Source organism: Somniosus microcephalus, chromosome 17, assembly GCF_052327205.1.
Source record: "Somniosus microcephalus isolate GS21.2 chromosome 17, FLI_Smic_1.0, whole genome shotgun sequence".
NCBI classification, from domain to species: Eukaryota; Metazoa; Chordata; class Chondrichthyes; order Squaliformes; family Somniosidae; genus Somniosus; species Somniosus microcephalus.
In genome coordinates this window covers 69,389,998-69,413,563 of record NC_141003.1, presented here as the reverse complement: position 1 = coordinate 69,413,563, position 23,566 = coordinate 69,389,998, and the positions used below count along the sequence as shown (strand labels likewise).

Below are 23,566 nucleotides of genomic sequence, written 5' to 3'. Positions count from 1 at the left end.
CAACACTCCTCCCTTCTTAGCTTTATAGTCATCCCCCCCATTTAACATAACGTAATAACATATATACATATATAACTTCATGTTTAACGTAACATATCACAGATTCAGTCTCTGCGGAAAACAGTTCATAGATTCAATCTCTGTGGTGTAGTCAGTTCACGTTACTCATTCAATAGTCCTTTCATGGATTTAACAGCTTGAACTTCCGAACTGATTTGGCTCCGTCTGGAGGGACCACGTGTGTGATCTGGTAGAGGTGATAATGGTTCAGATGGGTCATCTTCTGTTTTTACTTTTCCTTTTCTGCTTCTTGGAGACTCTCTGGGCTCCATTGTCAGCTGCCACAGCTGCCAGCTGCATGCGCAGTTCCTCCTTCTCTTCCTCCTGTTTCTGTCATAGAGCCAGCTTCTCCCGATGTTCTGTAGACTTTTGGTGCTCCTCCATGATTTCTGCACTTTGGGAGTCGAAGTTACAAGCTGGGCAGGACAGGACATCGTAATATTCGGTGTCGTCCACCAGGTCATGGTAATATTCGGTGTCGTCCTGAGCTAGACCAGTGAGAGGGTCGTCTATTTCCTCCATACCCAGCTGGACGTTAGCCAGCTCTTGTTCCAAATCCAGACATCTTTCCTGAAGAGACTTCTTCATGTGTACCTCTGCATCCAGCTTTTTCTGGGCTTTCAGCAAGTCGTTTACTAGTGACCTCATTTGTGATTTTAATACTTCAACTTCCTTTGGAGATTGATTGATCAGACGATGCAATCCCTCTACCGGAGCAGCTGTTTCAGCGGTCTGTTGTTCTACATTGACGTGAGTCAGCGTACTTTTGGCATCCAATGGCTGCTCTGTTGCAGTCGTTTCAGTCTGTGTCGTCACATCAGCCATCTCAATGACTTTTGAGAGCTCCGAACCCTTTTCCTTTGAAGATCGCAGCTCGTGTTCAAGTTTTTCCCATTTCAGAGTCTTGTCCCTCAGCATATGAAGGAGTTGGCTGACCGTTAACTCTTCTGACACCAGATTATGGCACGCACCTTCAGAACCTGAATCAGCTTTGATTCGTTCGGCCTCCTCGCGCAGATGGTTGGTGTGCTCCTGCTCCATTTTCTCCATCAGTTGCTTCTGTTGACTTTCCAGATTCTCCCACTCTGTAACAAAGAACTTTTTTATTTTATTCATCTCTTGCTCAAAACGGCGAATCATTTGTTCTAATTGCTGTTGTAGTTTGAAATGGAGTTGAGTTCGAGCCCAGTGTCCCTCAAAAATGTGCATATCAGTAGACTTGACAGACTCAGAATTCTCTGTTAAACTATGTTGTTGTTGCTCAGTGGAATTCTGTGCTGAAACTTTGTCTTTTGCACATGGGTTGGTCTTACCATCATCAGTTCTAGAGTCTGGGCTGATTATCTGCACCGAGTTCTCACTCTTTATGGCTTTTAGCGAATGCCAGTCCATATTTATGTTTCTAAACCACTCCCGGCCTAGTAGTGGTGGACCTCCCTCCGGTAGCACATATAAGTCCATTATTTGACTTCCTTCGCCCTTGTTGGCCACTGCAACCTTTATTGTCCCGATGGGGTACACTCTCTGCCCCGTGTAGGTTGTCAATATAATCTCCGTATCCTGTAGGGGAATATGTTGGAATAACCTTCTGTAATCTTTCTTATTCATGACCGACAATGCCGATCCAGTGTCCAATTCCATTTTTACTTGGACTCCTTCTATCTGAAGAGTAACCCAAATTGTCTGGAGGTCTGCACCCTTACCAATGTTGAGTACCCTTAAGCTAGCCAGTTCAATACTGCTTAAGCCAGCCAGTTCATTACTGCTAGCGTCTGAATCGGACTCCTGTTCGGCCACCTTGTGTACCTTTGCGTATTTCCCTTGCGGTGACTTCTTGTTGCTGGTCTTCTTCCCTGACCTGCATACTCTAGCTATATGTCCAAGCCTACTACATGTTCTGCATTCTTGGTTTTTAAACCAACACTGGTTCTGATCATGCGTTGTCTTTCCACAACGATAACATTTAACAGAACTCACACCCAATTTGTGTGCACTGAGCTCCGGTGACCGTAGCTGCATTACTGCCGTGCCTCTCGCTGCGGCTTCGTGTGCTGCTGCCATAGTGACCGCCTTCTCAAGCGTCAGCTCATTCTCCTCGAGCAGTCGCTTTTGTGTATCTTGTTTAAATAAACCACACACAAATTTGTCTCGTAGTGCTTCTGTCAGTCCCGTTCCAAACTGACAATATTTCGCTAACTTACGTAATTCCATCAAATATTCAGCATTGCTTTCATTCTGTAGCTGCCTTCTGTCGTAAAATTTAAATCGTTCCGCTAGCATCAGCGGCGTGGGGTTTAGATGATCTTTCAGGACAGTAACAATCTCATCGAACGTCTTATCCGCCGGTTCATCTGGTGATAACAGGTGTTTCAATTGCCCGTATGTCTTCGCACCCATTAAATTTAATAATGTTAGTGCTTTATCAGCCTCACGAATTTTATTGGCCTTACAATAACTTTTAACTCGTTCAACATATATGGCCCAATCTTCGATGTCACTATCAAAGTTGCTAATATTCCCGTGTTTAGGCATTGTAGTACTTTATCAGATTTGCAATTTCTCAGATTTTTTTTTTTACTGCTATCCAAGATGGCGGCTTCCCGCTCTTGCCGTCGTCCTCTGCCCACAAAATGGGGGTTTTCCCGCGCTTGGCGGTCTTCACCCGTCCCCCGATGCCGTCTCCCTTCAGCCCCGAGTGCGGCCCTTATCTCCGCTGCGATCGATGGCCCGCGCTTTTCACCGCGGCTCTCGCGCCTTCAGTGTCTGCCGACGCTGCGCCTTTCAGCCCGAGTGCGGCCCTTATCAGGGATTGCGATCGATGGCCCTTATCTCCCGATCGCGATCGCCCTTGTACCTCCGACTTCCCCCAGCCCTGTCTTTGCAGCCAACGCTGCTCGGCTTACACACCACCGAGGTTGAAAAAGAAGCTGCAGGATGTCTTCTGTCCTCCAGTTTTCAGTCGCTGATGGAGGCTTCAGGGTCCTAATGCCTGTCGCTTCCAGTGGGGTGGTGCGGTTTGAAACCTCTCTTCAACGTCCTGTCTGTGGACGAAGCCGCCGTGGAATAACTGCCGCAGGGTAAGAATCTGACTCGTCGCCAGTGTTAAGTCTGTGAATTATTTAGTTAATTAAGACACAGACTAATGAGTAACAATAAAAACAGGTCTTTACTGGTTGGAGGTAGGGACTATACTGAATACAAGATTACTGCACAGTGCTTATATACCGGTGTGTTCACCCCCGGTATTATGTCTACAGCAGCCTGAGAAAGTAGTACATCTCTTAAGGTGGAACAGGCTTAAGCTCTCTTAAGGTGGAACAGGTTACATACACAACATCACCCCCCCCCAAAAAAATGAAAAGACGTAAGCAGATTGAGTGACAAACTGGTCCATTAATGGGGCAGTAATATACAGTAATTTTCCAGCTTGTACCCTTGATGTAACTGCTGCAGTGATATTTATTTTTATTTTTACTTTCCTTTTTGCCTCCTTTTTCCACCCATTTTTTTCCTTTCTCCTCTCCTGAAGGCATTGCTGGGGTACAGTGCCAGAGATTCCCTCCAGCACCTCACCCATGAATATTCTTCATGTGCGACTCTAGGGAATGAATGTCACGAGGCTGTTCTATCATGGAGACCCTGATTCTGTCCTCAACCAAAGTCATATATGCACTTCCATCTGATAGTGGTCAGGGATAGGAACCTTCCTAGCCCTGGGGCACTGAGGGCAAATGTAGAACTCCTACCATCATGCTGGCTAAGGTCAGCTAACTCACCATAGACTAACGATCAAACCTGAGACGTCTCACATATGTATGTATGACCGACACACACTTGTACAAAATTCATCACTGCTAAACTTTGCATGAATTTTCCAAATAATATTGCCAAAAAATCGAATTCATAAAGTTATAAAACAATTACCGGTTACATTCAGCAGCGTTCCATTTCCTTTTGCTTTAACATTTGGTGGAGGTATGGTCTGAAACATCTCACAGTGATAGACTCCAGTGTCACTGGCTTGAACATCCGTAATCCATAAGGTGAATGCTTTCTGACTGGAGTTGTGTATTGCAGAATATCGAGAACGAGTCACCTGGGGTTCATTGGTCGATAAGTTGGCGATGGTCTTGGGAGAACTCTGGTCATCACTATGAAAAACCCACCATGCTTCGAACCTTTGTAGATCAGGTATTGAGTAGGAACAATTTAATGCGATCAAGTCTCCTTTTGCGACAGCAAGAGTATTAGGCTGCTGTAAATCCAATAGATCAATCGGCTGTCCAGCTTGGAAAAGAGATTCAGAAGAAGTAATTACAATGTCATGTAATGGGGATAAAATATTAGTAATGAACGTGAATGTGTTTGTATGAAACTTCTCTGCTATTTTCATTGGAGCGGTTAACCCATTTAATTCCTTGTTCAAATAGAGGATAAAACATTTTATGTGTTCACATTAATGTGTCTGTTACTAAATACCACACATCACATTTTCAACCTTGTTGGGTATAATTTTAAAGCTGTTCCTGCAGGTGTTTAAAAAAGTAAACACAGGAATTTAGTACAACATGTTCAGCATTCATACGGGAACAGAGATGTTCACAAATGATCCGATTGTGTGCTACATAAGAACAACACCGGACTCAAAAGATAACTGTTGTGCGCCACATAAGAAGAGCTGCTGACCAAATAGACCCATTGGGTGCGACATAATAACATCATAAAGTATGGAATGGAAAAAATGTTATTAACTGTACCCACCTTAATAACGGAGAATATTATGGTATTTTAGTAAAAGTGCATTATAGTGATACAAAACAACACGGCAAGTACCATAACATGTATGAGGGATACATAGCACAGAATGGTGGTTTATGCAAACTGAACTGAGGAACATCGACGGCTGGCTCACAAATGGAACAGGCACAAGTGATTTAAGCATCTGTGAACCAAATAGTTTATTTTGCATAAATCACCAAATTTCTGACTTGTGCAATGCATTTTTTTGGAAAGTTTAAATCAGTTTTTCACAGATTTTAGCTACATTTATCAGCACAGGTGCAGTGAAAGGCCGTGGCACGCTACTCAATGAAATTAAAAATTGGCAATAAAACCAGGTGGAAGTTAATTTAAACACCAGTAAAAATATTATCAAATAAGTATATATATGGAAATAAGTTAGACACCGTTAGTTTAGGAAAAACTAAAACACTCCTATCCTAGATTGAAAAACGTTGTTACCAAAAACACAGTGGAGGAATAGATCATGTGTAACCCAAAATCCATGTCATCATATAAATTAAACTCAAACAGCACTAAAAACAACTGACTCACATCGTTACTGGCCATCTGATCAGTCACTATAAATGTCACATTTTATAGTTATTTACAGCTGTAACTTTAAATTTAACGTCTATCCAACTTTGATTTTTCAAACTTTGATTGAAGTATTATCCTTGGGTCCCGTACCTGTAAACAGTAGCAGTAGCTGTAGGAAAAGGCAGAATAATGTCGCCATGTCACACAAAGGCGAAGTTACTCGTCAGAAATCATCAGATGAACTGACTGCATCCTGTTAAACCCTCAACAACCCCAGCCCAGCTCGGCCTATTTCTTGTAAATCATGAGATAACCCGTTACCTTAAGTACAAAAGGAGAGTGAAAGCGCATGGACAAGACGCTTGGTGGCAGGGCATAATGGATGCAAGTGCTGCCAGGCCACTGGTTTATATGTAGCTTTGGCTGCAAGAAGAGCTGGATGTACGAGATTGCTATGCAGTCATTTTACACCTGATTAGTTTGTCACTGCCTTAGATTTTGATCTTTATTACCGCAGGGATCGAGCCTACTGAAGAAGCTTTTAGTATAGCTAAGCTGAAGCAACTTTTTTTTAGAAAACTACATGTCAAGCAGCCGCATATTTATGTGCAGCTTGTTAAATGAAAATGTAATATTTAAACATATCCGTTAATGCTGGGGATTCAGGGCTTTATGCCTACCAGTTTGTAGGTTGATCCGCGTATGCGCCACTTTCTCGTGCAAACAATCTCTCAGCATTTAAGCCGGTTTAATGCCGATTCATCCAGCCACCCATATAAAGGGCACCCAATGACTCTGCTAATTTGTACACCACCTATATAACTAGCACCCCGGTTACCATGTTGATTCATCCACCCACCCATATAAATAGCAGCCTGGGCCAGTACTGTTGATGGAAGTGGATTGAAAAAACTCCATTGGAAGATTTATAGCAGCATTTTGAATGTATTTGTTTTTCCCTGTTCCCACTTAGGAGTCCTTGTGTCAATTGTGGTGACACTGCCATTTTTTTGCTATATGCACAACAGTGTCGCAATGGATTTCCTCGTGGGAACCCCCCTTGTACTTTCTGAAGGAAAAAAGAGGGACAATGGAGTGATGCCCCGCACCCCCAGGCCTTCAATCCCTCCCTCCCTCCTCTCCCACCGCCAAAGGCCTACCCGCCCGACAGCCAGCCTCTCAATCTGGCTGGCTGCAGCTGCAAAACGGAGGGAAAAAATGTTAATCAGGTCCTGCCATTAAATTCGGCAGGGCCTGAGGGAAACCCGTTCTTCCAGGTTTCAATCCAGCCCACCACCCACCCCCCCCAACTCCCTCCCTGTCTCCGAGTAACAATCCAGCCCATAATCTCGTAGACCTCCACCCCATTTTCTGATTTATGCCAGTTTGTCAGGCATAAAGCTTTTATAAATATATCAAAAGGAAAAGACTGGTGAAAACCAAAGTTGGTCCATTGCAGTCAGATACGGGGGAATATATAATGGGAAATAAGGAAATGGCAGATCAACTAAATGCATACTTTGGGTCAGTCTTTACGAAGGAAGACACAAAAAACCTCCCTGGGATATCGGGAAAAATAGGGACATTGGCAAAGGAGGAACTGACGCAAATCAATATCTCTAAGGATATGGTGTTAAGGAAGCTAAAGGGATTGAAGGTGGACAAATCCCCAGGGCCTGATAACATGCATCCTAGGGTACTGAAGGAGGTGGCCCTAGAGATAGCGGATGCACTAAGGATGATTTTTCAGAATTCATTAGACTCGGGAACAGTGCCGATGGATTGGAGGGTAGCTAACGTTACCCCACTATTCAAAAAGGGGGGTAGGGAAAAAGCAGGTAATTACAGACCTGTAAGCCTTACATCAGTTGTGGGCAAAATGCTGGAGTCCATCATTAAGGATGAAATAGCGGAGCACTTAGCAAATGGGGACAGGATAGGACAGAGTCAACATGGATTTACAAAGGGTAAATCGTGCTTGACTAATCTATTGGAATTTTTTGAGGGAGTAACTGGTAGAATAGATGGGGGAGAGCCAGTAGATGTGGTGTACCTGGACTTCCAAAAGGCCTTCGATAAGGTCCCACATAAAAGATTAGCATGGAAAATTGAGGCTCATGGGATAAAGGGGAAAGTTTTGGCGTGGATAGGGAACTGGCTGTCAGATAGAAAACAGAGAGTTGGAATAAACGGCTCATTTTCTGAATGGCAGGCAGTAACAAGTGGGGTACCACAGGGATCTGTCCTGGGCCCCCAGCTGTTCACAATTTACATTAATGACCTGGATCAGGGAGTCGGATGCAGCATTTCCAAATTTGCAGACGACACTAAACTAGGAGGTGGGGTGGGCTCAGAGGAAGAGACCAGGAAGCTCCAGAGCGATTTGGACAGACTGGGCGATTGGGCGGATAAATGGCAGATGCACTATAATGTGGACAAGTGCGAAGTTATCCACCTTGGGTGCAGGAACGGGAGGGCAAATTATTATTTAAATGGCAATAGATTGGGAGAGGGGGAAGTACAGAGAGACCTGGGTGTTCTTGTACACCAGTCACTGAAGGCGAGCATGCAGGTGCAACAGGCGGTCAAGAAGGCAAACGGTATGCTGGCCTTCATAGCAAAAGGGTTAGAATACAGGAACAGGGATACCTTGCTGCAGCTGTACAGGGCACTGGTGAGACCACACCTCGAGTACTGTGTACAGTTTTGGTCGCCTCATCTGAGGAAGGATGTTCTTGCCATGGAGGGGGTGCAGCGGCGATTCACCAGGCTGATACCAGGAATGGCGGGAATGACCTATGAGGAGAGACTATGTAGTTTAGGGATGTACACACTGGAGTTTAGAAGATTGAGAGGGGACCTCATAGAAGTGTATAAAATTCTGACAGGTCTAGACAGACTGGATGCAGAAGGAATGTTTCCCTTGGCGGGTGAGAACAGAACTAGAGGACATAATTTAAGGATAAGGGCTAAACCATTTAGGACAGAGATGAGGGGGAATTTCTTCACTCAGAGAGTGGTGAACCTGTGGAACTCATTGCCACAGAGGGCAGTGTACGCCAACTCATTAAATATATTTAAGAGGGAATTAGATATATTTCTACGGGCAAAAGGGGTTAAGGGTTACGGAGAGAAGGCGGGGACGGGATACTGAATTAAAGGATCAGCCATGATCTCATTAAATGGCGGAGCAGGCACGAAGGGCCGAATGGCCTACTCCTGCTCCTATCTTCTATGTATCTATGTATCTATGTATAACTGATTGGAAAAGCAAGTCTGCTCTGCTAACTTTTCATTATTCATTTCATTGATGCCTGGAAGTTTCAACATTGCTATGGCCATTGTAAAACGTTCAGTTTTGCACAAAGAGAAACTATCAAATAAAGTATGTGTTAAATCTGTGAGTTGTTCAAGTAATTAATACTCAGACTTAATCAGTAACAATAAAACAGGTCTTTACTGGTTAGAGGTAGGGACTATACTGAATACAAGATTACTGCACAGTGCTTATATACTGGTGTGTTCACCCCCGGTATTACGTCTACAGCAGCCTGAGAAAGTAGTACATCTCTTAAGGTGGAACAGGCAACAGGTTACATACACAACAGTTTGCATTTGACATAGTTCCAGCTTTTAATGTGGTGAAATGTCACAGTAATAAAAGGTTATGTAACCACTGAATTGTTTTGCTGTCCACAGTTAAGCAGACTGCCTTTGTAACTTGACACCACACTGGTTGATATATGAAGCAACCAAGATTTGTATCTTGGCACAAAACAAAAATTGAAACTTAAATTCTAACCACAGTCCACGTGACGATGCTTAAATGCAACAGCGATCACTCCAGCTATATTGTACTCCGCACCCGGAAAAATAAGTATGATGCCAGTGTCAATTCATAACTCTGGCTATTATCAAAAAATTAAGACCAGTGCTGTTAAAGTGAGGGGTGTTAGTGCTATGGACCAGTGTCAATACCAAGCACGGTCAGCTGTACAGTGTATGACATGGACAGAGGCTCATTCCAGTCTGTCCCGACAATCAGCTATATTTTACTAAACCAAAATGAAGCGGATGCTGGAAATCTGAAATAAAAACAGAAAATGCTGGAAATACTCAGCAGGTCAGGCAGCCTCTGTGGAGAGAGAAACAGAGTTAACGTTTCAGGCTGACGACCTTCGAACAGTCATCGACCTGAACCGTTAACTCTGTTTCTCTCTCCACAGATGCTGCCTGACCGGCTGAGTATTTCCAGGTATGTTTTACTCTTTGGCCTAGAAATTCACTAGGCTTAGCGCCCCATTTGGGGCGCTGGAGGGCCTAGCGCCGGAGTTATGGCCAGTTGGCAAATTCAGTGGGGCCCTTCCGTCGGCGTTACACCGGTTGCGCTGCGCCGGCACCGATGACGTCATCGGTGTGCGCAGCGTCCCGGTTGCCGTGGTGACGGGCCCCAGCGCCGAAATTGAGTTGCGGCCGCCTCGCCCGTGGCAGCCGCAACTAAGACTTTGGCAACCGAGTCTTGCAGGAGTTAGCGCCGGCGCATTAAGGTCGCGCGGCGGCCGGCCGCTTTCCCGCCGGCCGCCTGCCCGCACCTCCCTCCCCGGACTCCTCCACCCCCCCCCCACGGAACAGATGCGTCTGGCCTGCAAGCCCGGCACTTGTCCGAGGTGCCGGGCTCATTTTTCTGAACATTTGAACGGCCAGCGGGCGGGTGCAGGCAGCTCCTCCTTAACTGAAGGAGGAGGCCTGCACTTCCCCAGCCTGCTGCACCGCATCGGGTGCCGCAGCGCCGGAATTGCGCCGCAATGCGGCACTCAGCGCCCATTTCGAGGCGCTGACACCCTCTAGTAGCGCCGGCAGCCGTTTGGGCGCGGCGCTACTGAATTTTTGGCGCGCGCAGGGGGACTTAGCGCCGGCGCTAAATTTCCAGCACTAAAGCCCTGGCGAACCCACAACCGAATTTCTAGGCCTTTGACTGCTAATAAAATGGCGGGTATGCGCAGTTTTTAAATGCACGCTTTGGTTGAATTCTTTAGTTGGGAGCACAAGAAAAGCAGACAATTACGATGTTTCTGTAATAAAGACCGTTTAACACTTCTCAAGCAGTTAATGAGGGAATTAACCAGCATCAATGGCAAAATGTTTAGTAATCTAACTTGTGGGACTAGCGTAAAACCTAGTTTACTTTTGTGACCCTTTGTATTTATTTGCACATCCTTTGATTTTTGGGAGGGGGAGGCCTGTATGGCCAACAGAATTTCTTAAAATTCAGTGTGTACAATAGTAAAGAATTAGCAACAAATAATTATCTAAGTGAGCCCTTTCCCAAGGGCTTTGTGTAGAGTTGTTCCTCTGGCTGATCCAATACATCATTTGTATTTTTATTGTAGTCAAAGCCATTTAATATTAGCAACACTTCAAATTTTGTAACCTCCTGAGTGACTAGTTCCACTGGCCCCAAAAATCTGCCTTAAACTGCATTTTCTGGGATGGACGTGTGGGGGTCAAACTCTCTGCCCACCCCATCAAGACCATCAATGTAAGCGGGGGGGGGGTGCTCCCTAAATCAGAAATGACTATGTCTCGGCCCTCAGGACTTAATGTGGCATTGGCGCAGGTCTCATTAGGTATAACTAGCTGAATCTAGCGAAACTGGAGCCCTCCTGGGGTCCAGGCCTGGGCCTGGACTGGACCCCTGACGGTCGGGGGGGCACAGATTAAAAAAAAAAGATTTTTAAGGTGGCCCCGACATAGCAGATTGTGCTGGGGCAACCCCCCCCCCCCCCTCGCCCCCACACCGTCTAGGGAGGGGACCTGGTCCTTCTCCTTTCACTGAGCTGGCCAGTTTACACCCGCATTTCCAGGATCTTTGGTGGCAGATGTCAGAGATGTGCCCCCAAAATGGCAAAGGCCGGCTTCCAGAGACCCCTCCCGTGAACGTCAGCGGGGCCAGCGGCAGGGTTCTCCAGCAGGCGCAATCCTGGCATAACTATCAGGATTGCTCCCATGTCGATTCTCAGGACCATTATCTCTTCCACTAAACACATTTGAATTACACATGCCTGTTACTTGAAGACTCCACCCATCCGACAAACTTAGATTTTTTGTTTAATCCTTTAAGTTCAGTTTCTATTTAAGTTAGGGTTTGTATTTTGAGCCTCTATTCAAATATTATGTAGACAACAGAAATGTTGACTCTCAATTATCATCACACTATCTCTGTGGCTGAAGTGATATTTTGAAATCTTGCCGTTCGTTCAGACAACAATATTCATGAAATAACAACAGAAAATGCTGGAAAAACCCAGCAGGTCAGGCAACATCCGTGGACAGAAATTTGAGTTGACGTTTCGGGTCGAACCCTTCTTCAAAACTGGAAAGAAAAGATAGATCGGAGGTAGGGCTGCTTTTCAACACCCACTTTTGATTTCTGTCCCCCTGCCCAATATAATTGCATGGTTACTCTTTGAAAAGGCCTTAGCAGGCAGAAAACTGTCCCCTATTTTTTGTTAATTTCCATTTTTGAACAGGAGCAATGTTCAGCACAGGTAAATAGTCCATTATTGCTTTCTGCTGACCACTGTTTACATAATCCTGCATTTTTGTTCAATTTAGTGAATACTTTTAAACCCAGCCTCAGAGGAGAAAGTCACATCAGTGAATTCAGTTCACTATTTCCATACACAGCATGAATACTGTGCATCTGTCTGCTGGCAGAACAAACTTGTGTGCGCGTAAAAATAGGTTGAACCATGTGCTGGACTTTAAAGTGTCATTAAGGCAGTAAAAAGGGGCTTTATACAGAAAAACACAGGAACAGGGCAGTAACAGATTGGGAGGGCAGGATGACAATATACACTACCTGGGCTTTAAAAAATACTGAAAATTGTTATATGTGGCGGCACTAGCACTGCAGCACACTATGTCATACTAGGTTCCAGTGTACTGCTACAAGCCAGTGACGGATTAGCACAGAGTATTGTGGCAGCATCGGAGGAGGCGGCAAGATTTAAACAGCGAGAGGAGAGGCAGTGTGGGCCTGAGAGACTGCAGCATCGGAGGAGGCGGCAAGATTTAAACAGCGAGAGGAGAGATAGTGTTGACCTGAGAGACTGCAGCATCGGAGGAGGCGGCAAGATTTAAACAGCAAGAGGAGAGGTAGTGTGGACCTGAGAGACGGCAGCATCGGAGGAGGCGGCAAGATTTAAACAGCGAGAGGAGAGATAGTGTGGACCTGAGAGACGGCAGCATCGGAGGAGGCGGCAAGATTTAAACAGCGAGAGGAGAGGTAGTGTGGACCTGAGAGACGGCAGCATCGGAGGAGGCGGCAAGATTTAAACAGTGAGCACACTATGTTACAGCTTGCCATAAACAGAGGGACAACCACTAAATCTAAGAAAAGAGTATATACAAATTATATGAATGTATATTTATATACTCAGGGATATATCTGTTTATACACTGTATGGATAGATCTGTGTTTATGTGTTCAACCATAAATGTTTTTCGATGCTTTGGCAACATAAGGTGTACCTTGTCATCATGCCAATAAAGCGATTTGAATTGAATTGAATTGAGAGGAGAGGCAGCGTGGACCTGAGAGACTGCAGCATCGGAGGAGGCGGCAAGATTTAAACAGCGAGAGGAGAGACAGTGTGGACCTGAGAGACAGCAGCATCGGAGGAGGCGGCAAGATTTAAACAGCGAGAGGAGAGACAGTGTGGACCTGAGAGACAGCAGCATCGGAGGAGGCGGCAAGATTTAAACAGTGAGAGGAGAGGCAGTGTGGGCCTGAGAGACTGCAGCATTGGAGGAGGCGGCAAGATTTAAACAGTGAGAGGAGAGGCAGTGTGGACCTGAGAGACTGCAGCATCGGAGGGGGCGGCAAGATTTAAACAGTGAGAGGAGAGGTAGGGTGGGCCTGAGAGACTGCAGCATCGGAGGGGGCGGCAAGATTTAAACAGTGAGAGGAGAGGCAGTGTGGACCTGAGAGACTGCAGCATCGGAGGGGGCGGCAAGATTTAAACAGTGAGAGGAGAGGTAGTGTGGGTCTGAGAGACTGCAGCATCGGAGGGGGCGGCAAGATTTATGTAGTGTATGTAACCTGTACCACCTTAAGAGGATACCTTAAGGTGATGGACTACTTTTTGATGGCTCCTGTACATTGTAGTACCGGTGGTGACCACACCGGTATATAAACCCTGTGGAGCAAAGTGTACTCCAGTTCAGCCCTGACCCTCAATTACTAAAGACCTGTTTAATTATTTCTGTAGTCTGTGTCCAGTTATTCAGCATAACTACATTTGGAAACACAGACTCAACAGTGGCGACGAGTCTGATCTTACCTAGCGGCAGTTGCATCAAAGGAAGCTTCGCCTCTGAAACGGGCGTCGATCAAGGACATCCACCCTCAACATCCTGCTGGGCACTGCATAGCACGGGAGGCAATCGGGAACCCGGGTTGGTTTCTGGCCACGAAGTCAAACATCAGTGAACATCCCTTCGACGACAGCGGCGGGTAAGCCCGATCAAGTGGCACGGGGGGGAAGTCGGCCGAGTTGTCAGTAAGAGAAGGGGAGGGAAACGACGAAAAGGGCGGAGAACACGACCGCAGCCGGTGTCAGGGGCCGGACTGCAATCGGGGCAGAGACGCGCAGCAGCCAGAAAAGCGTTTATGTCCACAAGGACCGCGGGAGCGGCGGGGAACAAGAGCAGCAGTGTAGGGGAAAATAAAGGACCGCTGGGAGGCGAGAACGGCAACAGCGCGGTAATCGCCATTTTGAGTCGGCAGGGGAAGAAGACAAGCGCGGGAAAAGCCGCCAAGCGTGGGAAGCCGCCATTTTGAAAAAAATAAAATAAAATAATAATCATATCTGAAGGAAAGGAAACTCAACAAGGATGCCAAAAACGGGTAACATCACTGCTTTTGATAGTGATGTGGAAGATTGGGCCACTTATGTGGAACGTGTTGAAGTTTACTGTACAACGAATGAGGTACCGGAGGATAAGAAAGCACTAACCCTATTAAACTCGATGGGTGCGAAGACGTACGGGTTATTAAGGAACCTTGTAACACCAGATAAACCGGTAGGAAAGAGTTTCGCGGATATTGTCACTATCCTGCAAGAGCATTTAAACCCCACGCCGCTGCTGATAGCGGAACGATTTAAATTCTACAAAAGAATTCAACTTAAAGAGGAAAGCAACGCTGAATTCTTAATCGAACTGCGCAAGTTATCAAAGTACTGTCAGTTCGGTACAGGACTAGCAGACGCACTGAGAGATAAGTTTGTGTGTGGGCTCCTAAGGGAAGGAACCCAGAAGCGACTGCTAGAGGAAAAGGATCTTATGCTGGACAAAGCTTTCAGCATTGCAGCATCGCACGAGGCAGCAGCACGAGGCGCTGCAGAGATACAGCAAAGGCCATTGGAATTCAGCACCAATGAAATGGCATTGGGCGCAGTAAAGTGCTATCATTGCGGAAGGACAACGCATGACCAGAACCAGTGCTGGTTCAAAGATAAAGAATGCAGGCAATGTGGCAAACTTGGTCACATAGCGAGAGTATGCCGGTCAGGAAAGAAGACCAGCAGCAAAAAGTCGTCGCAGGAGAAGTACAAAAAAGTACACAAGGTGACAGAGAACAGTTCGGATGAACAGAAGATGGATTCAGACTCCAGCAGTAAGGAACTGGGTTGTCTAAAAATACATAATGTGGGTAACACAGCAGACCACCAAACTATCTGGGTCATGCTTCGGATAGCAGGAGTCCAAGTGAAGATGGAATTGGACACTGGATCGGCATTGACGGTCATGAATAAGCAAGATTACAAAAGGTTATTCTCGCACATTCCCTGAGGGATACGGAGATTGTATTGAAAACATACACGGGGCAAATAGTATACCCCATTGGAAAGATAAAAGTAAATGTGGTCTACAATGGTAAAGAAAGTCAGGAAATGGACTTGTATGTGTTACCTGATGGAGGTCCGCCACTACTGGGACGGGAATTGATCCGGAGAATAAATGTGGACTGGCATTCCATACAAGCACTGACTGTAGATTCCTGTAAAGAGGACGACGTCAAACCTAAACGACTGTCCAAAATATTGGACGATGCTAAGGAGGTGTTCCAACAGGGACTGGGAACACTGAAAGGAATTACGGCAAACATCAAGGTTGAAGAACATGCAAACCCAAAATTTTTCAAAGCCAGACCGGTACCTTATGCGATACGACCTGCTGTGGAAGCAGAGCTGGAAGGGCTAGAACGTTCAGGAGTATTGTCAAAGGTGGACTGGAGCGAATGGGCCACACCCATTGTTCCTGTCATGAAGCGTTCGTTGAGCAACAAGCCGGGGGAACCTGGGAAGGTTCGCATCCGTGGCGATTTCAAGATCACTGTTAATCCGGTTCTTCACACGGTGCAATATCCGCTTCCGCGGATTGAAGATATCTTCGCTTCGCTGTCTGGCGGGAAACACTTCACCAAGATAGACCTGGCGCAGGCGTACCTACAGATGGAAGTTGATGAAGCGTCACGCCAGTATCTCACGATCAACACACATAAGGGCTTATATCGGTATAATAGACTGGTTTTTGGAGTGGCATCGGCTCCAGCGATTTGGCAAAGGGCCATGGAGCAGGTATTGCAGGGAATTCCAGGCACACAATGCTACCTGGATGACATTCTGATTACAGGAGATGATAAGGATCACCTCGCGAATTTGGAGCAGGTGCTCACCAGATTGAAAGAATATGGGCTCAGAGTTAATCGCCAGAAATGTGAGTTCTTTCAAAAGCGAATCTCGTACTGCAGCCACGTCATTGACCAGGAGGGGCTCCATAAGTCACCTGACAAGATCGAAGCTGTTGTGAAAGCTCCCGCTCCGGAAAATGTATCCCAGTTGAGGTCGTTCCTTGGGTTGGTTAACTATTACCACAAGTTTCTTCCAAATTTATCCACGGTGTTACACCCGCTGAACACTCTTTTGCAAATGGGAATACCATGGAAGTGGAGCGATGATTGTAAGCGGGCTTTTCAAAAAAGCAAGGCACTGATCACCTCTAAGGAAGTGTTGGCTCACTTTAACCCAACGCTGCCTATTCGTTTAGCTTGTGATGCTTCTCCATATGGTATCGGGGCAGTGCTCTCACATAAGTTTCCAAATGGCTTGGAAAGGCCAGTCGCGTTCGCATCCAGATCATTGACCTCCGCAGAGCGCAACTATGCTCAGATAGATAGGGAGGCTCTCAGCCTCGTGTGGGGAGTTAAGAAATTTAAACATTACCTGCAAGGCCAAAAGTTTACGCTGCTGACAGATCACCAGCTGTTGGTTTCCATTTTTAACCCTAAGAAGGGTGTTCCGGTTATGACGGCGCAGAGGCTTCAGAGATGGTCCCTTTTCCTAGGGGCACATCAATATGATATCAAATTCAAAGGTACAAAGCAACATGGTAATGCTGATGGGCTGTCGCACCTGCCACTACCTACAGCGGAAGAGGCACTGGCAGTTGACCCTGTCGAGATATTTCACTCGACCATCATCGAATGCTTACCAGTCACCAATGCGGGTATTGAGAGAGAGACCCGAAATGACCCGACACTGTCTCGGGTCTACGATTTGACAGTGAAGGGATGGCCAGCACATGGCGACCCACTGTTACCAGCATTCTCAGCCAGACGAGAACAGCTGCCCATCTGTCAAGGAACATTGATGTATGGAACAAGGGTGATTATTCCTCCTAAATTAAGGGAGAGAGTTCTGAAGGAATTGCATGAAGGTCATCTGGGGGGAGTCAAGATGAAAAGCCTTGCTAGGGCTTATGTGTGGTGGCCAGGTATTGACAAACAAATAGAGGATCTGACTAAAAGCTGCTCAGGGTGCCAAAAAGTTCAAAACGCACCTCCAATTGCACCGCTGCATCCGTGGGAATGGCCTTCAACCCCATGGCAACGTGTGCATATCGACTTTGCAGGTCCATTCATGGATTCCATGTTTTTGATAGCAGTAGACGCACATTCTAAATGGCCAGAAGTGATTAAGATGTCGACCACTACCTCTGAAAAGACGATCGCAGTTCTAAGAACCATATTTGCAAGGAATGGGTTGCCGGAACAAATATGTTCAGACAACGGACCACAGTTCGTGTCAGAAGAATTCCAGAAATTCATGAAAAAGAATGGGGTGAAACACTATACATCTGCCCCATATCATCCGGCTACAAATGGGTTGGCCGAGAGATTTGTACAAACGTTCAAAAAGGCGATAAAGGCCATGAGCGAAGACCATATTCCACTACAACACAAGGTGGACAATTTCCTGATGGCATATCGAAACGCCACGCATGCAGTGACAAATCAAAGCCCTGCCATAATGTTCTATAACAGGAGGTTGCGGTCCCGGTTGGATTTATTAAAACCCAATGTGTGTAGGGAAGTCGAAAACAAGCAATTCCAGCACGTAAATAACAAGGCCACTCGGAGTTTCGAAATAGGACAACCAGTGTTGGCCAGGGACTATAGGAATGATAAATGGCAATCCGGAACAATTCGTGCCCGACAAGCACCCTTGATGTACACGGTAGACATTGGAGAGAACGTAATACGACGTCATGCTGACCAACTTGTGGAATCGAGAACAAGGGTCGACCCCATGTCTACGGCAGAGACACCAGTTGAAGAAGTTATTGAGCCTGTAGCATCTACCTCAGACTCGAACGTACATGATGATGTTCAATCCATAGGAGATCAAATGGATGAGTCACCCCAGCAATGAGAACCAGAGACCCCTGAAAGGCGTTATCTGGCCCGGATCAGGAGGCCTCCTCAGAGACTGAGGCCTAGAAATTCGGTTTTGGCGCAGCGAGGGCTTTAGCGCCGGAAGTTAGTGCCGGCGCTAAGTCCCCCTGCGCGCGCCAAAAATTCAGTAGCGCCGCGCCCAAACGGCTGCCGGCGCTACTGAGGGGTCTCAGCGCCTCAAAACTGGCGCCACGCGCCGCATTGCGGTGCTATTCCGGCGCTGCGGCGCCCGCTGCGGTGCGGCAGGCTCGGGAAGTGCAGGCTTCCTCCTTCCGTTAAGGAGGAGCTGCCTGCACCCGGCCACGGCCCGCGATAATCTTTTTAAAAATGAGCCCGGCACCTCGGACAAGTGCCGGGCTTGCTTCTGTTCCGGGGGGGGGGGGGGGGAAGTCCGGGGAGGGAGCTGCGGCCAGGCGGCTGGCGGGAAAGCGGCCGGCCGCCGCGGGGCCTTTAATGCGCCGGCGCAAAGTTCTGTAAGGCACCTCTGCCAGAACGTTGCTTGCGGCTGCCACGGGCGAGGCGGCCGCAACTCAATTTCCGAGTTCGGGCGGGTTACCATGGCAACCGGGACGCTGCGCACACCGATGACGTCATCGGTGCCGGCGCAGCGCTACCGGCCTAACGCCGATTTAGGACCCCTGTCAATTTCTAAACTGGCCATAACTTCGGCGCTAGGCCCTCTAGCGCCTCAAAAGCGGCGCTAAGGCCAGTGAATTTCTAGGCCTGAATCTTTGAACAGTTTTGTGTGAAAGTTGTATATATGTTATCCATGTAATGTTTAAATTGGGGTGTACACTGTTAAGCTAAAAGGGGAGGAATTGTAGTGTATGTAACCTGTACCACCTTAAGAGGATACCTTAAGGTGATGGACTACTTTTTGATGGCTCCTGTACATTGTAGTACCGGTGGTGACCACACCGGTATATAAACCCTGTGGAGCAAAGTGTATTCCAGTTCAGCCCTGACCCTCAATTACTAAAGACCTGTTTAATTATTTCTGTAGTCTGTGTCCAGTTATTCAGCATAACTACATTTGGAAACACAGACTCAACAATTTAAACAGTGAGAGGAGAGGTAGTGTGGACCTGAGAGACAGCTGTAAGAAATCAGCAGCATCGGAGGAGGCGGCAAGATTTAAACAGTGAGAGGAGAGGTAGTGTGGACCTGAGAGACAGCTGTAAGAAATCAGCAGCATCGGAGGAGGCGGCAAGATTTAAACAGTGAGAGGAGAGGTAGTGTGGACCTGAGAGACTGCAGCATCGGAGGAGGCGGCAAGATTTAAACAGTGAGAGAGATAGTGTGGGCCTGAGAGACAGCTGTAAGAAATCAGCAGCATCGGAGGAGGCGGCACCTCCGACAATTTCAACAACAACAAAAAAACCATGGAGTGATGCCACAGGATAACAGGTAGGTGATTGGTTGATGAGTATTAACATTTTTTCTCTCTACGCTAGGACAGTGGTTTAAACTAGGAGTGGGAAATTATACCGCACTTTATTAAATTTATAACTTAACTAGTTAAACTAATTCATATAACTATAAATAGTCGTTGAATAAAGACTTTAACTAATTAAATAAATAAAAGAAGGTTAGACTAAGACATGGCAGAACAGGTTGTGTGTCTGGACTGCAGTATGTCGGAGTTTGTGGGCAGCGAGACTGTCCCGAGTGAACACATCTGCAGTAGGTGTCTCCAATTCGAATCTCTCTGGCTCAGAGTCATTGAGCTGGAGTGCGAGTTGGACTCACTACGACACATAAGGGAGGGGGAAGGGTATTTGGGCAGTTTGCTCCAGACTTTGGTCACACCTCGTAGAAAGGTGCAGGATCAGAATGGGGTTGGTATGACCGATAGTGTGCAGAGTAAGGGGAACCCAGGTAAGAAAGGGACTGAGGATCCACAAAAACTGATCCTATCCAACAGGTACAATGTACTTGCTACCTGTGAGGATAAGGATAAAGACTGTCAGAAGGACAACCAGAATGCGGACCATGGCACTTTGGAGCAGGAGGCTGTCCTAAGGGGGGAGGAGGAGGAGGAGGAGAGGAAGCATAATGTGGTAGTTGTAGGGGATTCCATAATTAGGGGGACAGATAGCATCCTTTGTAAGCAAGATCGAGAGTCCCACATGGTATGTTACCTACCTGGTGCCAGGGTGAGGGACATCTTGAACCGGCTTGAAAGGATATTGGAGAGGGAGGGGGAGGATTCAGTTGTTGTGGTCCATATTGGGACCAACAACATAGGGAAGAGTAGGAAAGAGGTCATGTTTGGGGAGTACCAGGAACTAGGAGCTAAATTAAAGAACAGGACCTCAAGGGTTATAATCTCTGGATTATTACCTGAACTACGTGCAAATTGGCGTAGGGATAAGCTGATTAGGGAAGTAAACATGTGGCTAAAGGAGTGGTGTGGGAAAGAAGGGTACTGGCACCAGTATTGGGACAGGTAGGAACTATACTGTTGGGACCGGCTCTGGGACCTGGGTCCTAGCGGAAAGAATAAATAGGGTAGTCACAAGGACTTTAAACTAATAAATGGGGGAGAGGGCTCAGGGGGAAATTGCAGTACAAATAGTAGTTCAAAAACAAACGAAAGGGAAGAAAGTAGAGCAGCAGTCAGAAATTGTGCTTTAGGTAAGGGGAAAACTAAAAGATGTAAAGTGATTAAACCAGGAGAGAGAAATAAGAAGCATGTGAGTAAAACATTAGTGCTGAAGGACATGCTAGGGTGTGTGGCCCAATAAGCGTTCTTTATACAAATGCATGGAGTATAAGGAATAAATTGAATCAACTGCAGGCACAAATTCAAATTAGAGGGTATGACATGGTAGCCATTACTGAGACATGGCTGCAAGACAGTCAGGACTGGGAACTAAATATACCAGGTTATAATGTCTACAGGACAGATAGGGAAAATGGCAGAGGGGGAGGAGTAGCCTTAGTGATTAAGGATGAAATCACTTCAATGATAAGAGAGGATTTAAAGAGAGGTAAGCAGCCAGTGGAGACCTTATGGGTTGAATTAAGAAATAGGAAAGGATCTAAGACTGTAGTGGGAGTTGTATATAGGCCCCCCTGGTAGCAGCTCTGAAGTACAAGATTGTATAAATACAGAGATTAGACAAGCGTGCAGTAAAGGCAGCGTGGTTTAAATGGGGGCATTTAACTTTCATATAGATTGGGAAAAGCAGACTAGCACCTGTCGGAAAGGTAGTGAATTTCTTGAGTGTGTCCGGGATAGTTTTCTATAACAATATGTCCAAGAGGCAACAATGGGGCAAGCCATATTAGATTTAGTAATGAGCCAGATTTAGTTAACAGCCTAACTGTGCATGAACATTTATCCAATAGCGATCATAACATGATTGAGTTCAACGTAGCATTTGAAAGGGAGAAACGTGAAACAGCTACTAAGATTCTAGATTTAGGCAAGCCTACTTCAACGGGATGAGGTAGAGACTGTCCACAGCAAACTGGGCAAATCTGTTAATGGATAAAATGACTGAAGATCAGTGGGAGATGTTTAAAAAAGAATTTAATGTGATACAGAACCAGTTTATACCCCTGAGGAGCAAGAGCTCAACTTGCCAAAAAAAGTCATGGACAACTGAAGAGGTAAAGGGACAGCATAAAACTAAAGGAAAGGGCAGACAAAAATTAGCACAGATCCAGGTGAATGGGAAAGATACAAAGAACAGCAAAGGGTCACAAAACAGATAGCAAGAGCTACAAAAAGGGAATATGAAAAGAAACTTGCAAGAACATAAGAAATAGGAGCAGGAGGAGGCCATTTGGCCCCTCGAGCCTGCTCCACCACTCAATAAGATCAAGGCTGATCTGGTCTTGGCCTTTACTCCACTTCCCTGCCCACTCCCCGTAACCCTTGACTCTCTTATCGTTCAAAAATCTGTCTATCTCCACCTTAAATATATTCAGTGACCCAGCCTCCACTGCTCTCTGGGGTAGAGAATTCCACAGATTCACAACCCTTTGAGAGAAGAAATTCCTCCTCATTTCTGATTTAAATGGGCGACCCCTTATTCTGAAACTATGCCCCCTAGTTCTAGATTCCCCCACGAGTGGAAACATCCTCTCTGCATTTACCCCGTCAAGCCCCCTCAGAATCTTACGTTTCAAAAAGATCACCTCTCATTCTTCTAAACTCCAATGAGTATAGGCCCAACCTGCTTAACCTTTCTTCATAAGACAACCCCATTGACGTAATAAAACTCACTACGCACTTGGTTTGAGTATAAAGCAAGGCTTTAATCAACTTGTTTCAGAACATGGAGGTCTAGTTGTACTTCACTAGTTCCTGTCTTACAAAATGTCCCTGGGCAAGCTGGGTCCACGCCCGAGTATTTATACTCCTTGGACGGCGCCACCAGCTGGTCGTCCAGCGTTATTTCATGAGTAGTTTCTTTATGATGGTGAGATTTATAACACCCTTCATCTCAGGAATCAACCTAGTGAACCTTCTCTGACCTACCTCCAATGCAAGTATATCCCTCCTTAAATAAGGAGATCAAAATTGTACGCAGTATTCCAGGTGTGGTCTCACCAACACCCTATACAGTTGTAGCAAGACTTCCCTACTTTTATACTCCATCCCCCTTGCAATAAAGGCCAACATTCCATTTGCCTTCCTAATTACTTGCTGTACCTGCATGGTAACGTTTTGCGTTTCATGTACAAGGACCCCCAGATCCTTCTGCACTGCTGCATTTTGTAGTCTCTCTCCATTTAAATAATAATTTGCTTTTTTATTTTTCCTACCTCACATTTTCCCACGTTATACTCCATCTATAAATTTTTGCCCACTCACTTAACCTATCTATATCCCTTTACAGATTCTTTGTGTCCTCTTCAGAACTTGCTTTCCCACCTATATTTGTATCATCAGCAAATTGGACTACATTACACTCAGTCTCTTCATCCAAGTCATTAATATAGATTGTAAACAGCTGAGGCCCCAGCACTGATTCCTGTGGCGCCCCAGTTTGCCAACCTGAAAATGACCCATTTATCCCGACTCTCTGTTTCCTGTTAGTTAGCCAATCCTCTATCCATGCTAATATTATTACCCCCAACCCCATGAGCTCTTATCTTGTGTAGTAACCTTTTATGTGGCACCTTATCGAATGCTTTCTGGAAATCCAAATACACGACATCTACTGGTTCCCCTTTATCCACCCTGCTCGTTACATCCTCAAAGAACTCTAGCAAATTTGTCAAACATGATTTCCCTTTCATAAAACCATGCTGACTCTGCTTGACTGTATTTTGATTTTATAAATGTCCTGCTACTACTTCCTTAATAATGGACTCTAACATTTTGCCAATGACAGATGTTAGGCTAACTGGCCTACAGTTTCCTGCTTT

General features: G+C 46.1%; 1 protein-coding gene across 1 annotated transcript in view; it reads right to left on the bottom strand.

Moving 5' to 3' along the window:
• Positions 1-4,453, bottom strand: part of LOC147105829 (uncharacterized) — a 36,395-nt gene extending 31,942 nt beyond the window's left edge. Inside the window, exon 1 of the mRNA XM_086010945.1 lies at positions 3,985-4,453. Within this exon, the coding sequence (XP_085867071.1) occupies positions 3,985-4,453 (469 nt within the window). The remainder of the gene's footprint in view (positions 1-3,984) is intronic.
• Positions 4,454-23,566: the final 19,113 nt, after the last annotated feature.